The 3,948-nt window shown below is 37.7% G+C and overlaps 1 protein-coding gene across 1 annotated transcript; it reads right to left on the bottom strand.

Moving 5' to 3' along the window:
* Positions 1–2,938: 2,938 nt before the first annotated feature.
* LOC104500992 (cysteine-rich hydrophobic domain-containing protein 2) lies at positions 2,939–3,288 on the bottom strand (the record flags this gene model as incomplete). Its single annotated transcript, XM_010144725.1, has 2 exons — positions 2,939–3,094; positions 3,234–3,288. Coding segments are annotated over 2 exons (211 nt in total), but the record flags the coding sequence as incomplete, so codon positions are not given.
* Between the last annotated feature and the right edge of the window lie 660 nt (positions 3,289–3,948).

The raw sequence follows: 3,948 nt of genomic DNA, 5'->3' as shown, positions 1-3,948 counted from the left end.
CTTCTTGTCAAAGCTCTACTGGAATCTACTCAGCAAATTACAGATTGGAGCCTAGATGAACCAGGTTGTATTTACAATAGCTATCAATTAGCTGAGCAGCTCCAGGTAGTTCACGTCATGCATTGTGTCTCACTTTCCCAACTTCTACAAAAATACATACTATTAATTTCCTGCACTTGTCATAGCCCTTTGACGTAAACTAATTGAAAGCCCTGCATAAACAAAAAAATCTTACATGCTTCTGGATGTAATTCAGTACTGAGATCTTAAAAGATATAAACCTGTAATTCCAGGTAAGAGGTATTTAAAGGACATAAATCGTTTTGTACTTTCCTGATCTGGGTCTACCAAGAAATAAAGTTGAATCCTTCCATACCTATTCGGGCAACTCAAGCGGCAATAACTTTTCATGGCTTTTCTGTGGGCAGGAGCCCTGATTCCACCTGCCTGTTTGCTCCTTCTGCCTGCCTCTTTCCTCCACTAGAATTTGCAAATACGTCCTTGAATATATTCCATACCTTTCCTCCTTACCTCCTCTACCACAAAAAAAAAAAACATCTTTCACAGCCAGGTCCAGGATTAAGAATTATAGTTTGTGAAAGCATTCTTATCCCTTGCAGTTTGTCTTTAAGAACACAAGTAATTTAATTACTTCATACTCTCCAGGTGCCCAACCGACACCAGGTTCTGGGCTCTCTCTTTAAGCAGACTTCCATTGCTGACTTGCTGACATGAACAAATGATGCTGTCACAAGACCTGAAGTCTCGAGAATGCCTTAAATGATTTTTATTCTGGAGGAATAGTCAAACTGCCTAAACACAGGTATTCAGTGCCATCAGTGTCTAGCACCACTGTGCCACCCACAGTGGCACAAGATACTGTGTTTAGGCAGCTGAGTCCTAGCCTGAACTTCACTAATGCTGGACATCCAAGCTTAAGCCCGAGTCACCCAATCTTAAGTGAAGCAAAAGACACAAAGGTACTTAAACATTTCCTGGTACCAGCCTTAACAGTAAAGATGCAATTTTTACCTACGCTCTGGGCCATACCTCTAGGAAGACTTCCGGAACTTCAATCCCAAGTTTCTGTCCTTGCTCCTGATGTTCATTCTCTTTTCAAAATTCTGTCTTTATGCAGTCTGTATATTACAGCAACAATTACACCACTAACCTCTTTTCAACCTCCTCTGAACAAAGTATTGATAGGGTTTTTAAATTGTTTTTTTAATTTGGTTTGGGGGGGGGGTTTCAGATTTACCCTTTTGGAAGGGAGCTTACCATGACTCCTATCCCATACAAATTCAATGGAAGCACTTCTCTAACCGTTGCTTCACTGGGTTCCCACACAGAGCCTTCTTCCTCAGCTTCAAGCTCTATTTTCTGGCTTTGTTTAACAAAGTGTGAAAAGTCAATTATTTGTGGCTTCTGGTAACAGATTAAGAGACTCCAGATTAGAAGATGAGGGCTTGTGGCGTCAGCCTTTACCATGTTACACCCTGCTATCATTTCCTGCTACAACAGCACGTTATGGAGAAAAATAGGTCAAACTAAAGAACACGAGAAGCTTTCTCCTTTAGAACTTAAACACGGATAGTAGCAATTCAATTTTCCCTTGTGTCTGTGATGAACAGAGCTAGGCCTAGAATAGTACAGGTAGTCTTCTTTGCAAGCTAATTAAGTCACCAACTTACCTGTTGAAGCAATGAGCAAATTCTAACTTCTTGTAACGGACTTTCTGGATATGGATATACAATCACGCTACAGGAGAAGTACTAGTTTGTGACAGCTTAAAAGACAGAAAAACTAGGGTTTGATATAACTAACGCTGACACCGACTTTTTTTTTTCCTCCACAGGCTCCAGTGTTACCAGGAAGCTTTTCTACCTTATTTTGTACACTACTAAAACTTGCCTTAGGTAATCTCTCAGAGGGACTAAGCATTAGGATCTTAACACAGAACATTAGGTGATGTAAAAATGCATATAGGTTTTGTTATGACCAGTGTTCATCCTATAAATTCTTCTTTTAGAATGCCTTGATTTACTGACTCTGTAAAATGAAGATTTTGACAAAAGAAAATCATGATGATGTTCAGTGTACTGAATTGTACACTATCATTAAGAGGTATTACACAACAGAGAGTATACACAAGCCTTGCCACGAACTGGAAAGTTGAACAGCACTAAGAGTGGGGAGAGGATGGGGAGACACAGAGACTTCTTTCAAAGTAGTGAAATAGAACTCACCAAAACCAACTCTTCGGTTTTCAACACATGAAAACAGAAGAGATGGGAGGGTAGCCTAATTAAGTGTGCTGAGGGAAAGGAAGAGAAAAACAGTCACGTGCAACGAGCTTCTGTTGTGAACAACACACTAAGTGCCAAGTGTTCACAGATAAAACACTACTTTCTAGTTCTTCATATATTAAAAAAATAAATCTTATTCATCTACAGCTTGGAAGGAAAAATGAAAAAGAAAGAACGGTTATTTTTTAAATTGCCTTTTCAAACAAAAATGGATGGTTAAACAAAAATGGATGGTTATTTGAGCCACAGATGCTCCTCAAAACAAACTGTCGCTCAATCATTACCAAATTCTGATAACTCCAATCAGTATACCACAGAGAAGATGCAGCTATTAAAAAAGTATGTTAAAAGTTACTTCAGTAATACTAAGTGCTGTACAGTACCTGGTTCTAGAAAAGACATCGAGCTATACTACCACTCAGTGAGTTATGAACCCAAAGTTCTGAATGGCATCTGTTGTAACTTCAGTACAACAGACAACTGGTACCAAAACGTATGAAATCAAACTGATTTAAGTAAACTCTAGCGCACAGTTTTTAAAGGTGGGGGAGAAAAAAAAAAAAACCAACAGGATGAGAAACAAATCTACTACGATTCTAACTATCAAAAATTGTATGAATAGTTCAACTTACTCTTTTACTGAGGCAGATAACTGGCCACATACTACAACCTAAAGTGCAGCAGCAGCAAAGGCATCCACATAGAAGCCATCGTACATTAACTGGAAGGTTCTTCTTAAGACAACCGTTAACTCTACTGATGCTGGCTTTAAATTCTTCAGGTGCAACCTACAAGGGGAGGAAAAAAAAAACCCATTAGTACCACAGCAGTGCTATTTATTACTGTTCCAATGGTCTACACTTGGAACTCCTATTTTTATAATAAAATATTAATTCTAATTCCAAATTCCATTTCACAGATACTCACCTTTCCAGTTAAGGATGAAGGAAATTCTGCTTCAAATTTATTACTTAGTCCAAACCTTCAAAAACAAAATGAAGACCACACCAAAATTATAAATAATCCCAATCCATGTCACAAGTTACATAATACTCTCAGAGTTCATATCACAACATCATTAATTTCAGGAAAAAGTAATTGTTATTGAAAGTAACTCCTAAAATTATCCTCACAGAGAAAAGTACACCACTGTACACAGTTTTAAATCCATCTTGCCTGTAGTCTCCTCTTAAAGTTCTGTTTATACTGTTAACTGTTCCCCAAACTCAGCAAAATCTTTATAAGCAGTAGTGGCAAACATGAAAAGTACTTAAGGGGAGAGAAGAATTAAGTAAAGGCCACAGACAGAATTACCTGCCTCCTCCACCAGTACAGATGTATGCTGAAGAAAAGCTCGTCCAGTGCTATTGCACTCAGGCCGTGGTAAATAACTGTTCTAAGCATCAAAATGGAATCAACACCAGCTTTTTTATTCAGAAAAAAAAAATCTAAGTTTCAAAACACAAAATATAACCTAACAAAACATGATTTAAATTATAACTAATTTGAAAGAAACATACCAACTATGAATGTAAAGTTGTGAAGCAGTCTGAGATGAGCTGAAATTACTGACTATTCTGGGCTTCAGAAGATCTAAAGATTAGAAGAGTTTCACTTTGCCTATAAAAAAATGTTTTCTTTC

This window comes from Buceros rhinoceros, unplaced genomic scaffold, assembly GCF_000710305.1.
Source record: "Buceros rhinoceros silvestris isolate BGI_N320 unplaced genomic scaffold, ASM71030v1 scaffold33951, whole genome shotgun sequence".
Lineage (NCBI taxonomy): Eukaryota > Metazoa > Chordata > Aves > Bucerotiformes > Bucerotidae > Buceros > Buceros rhinoceros.
This window is presented reverse-complemented; position numbering and strand designations above follow the sequence as displayed.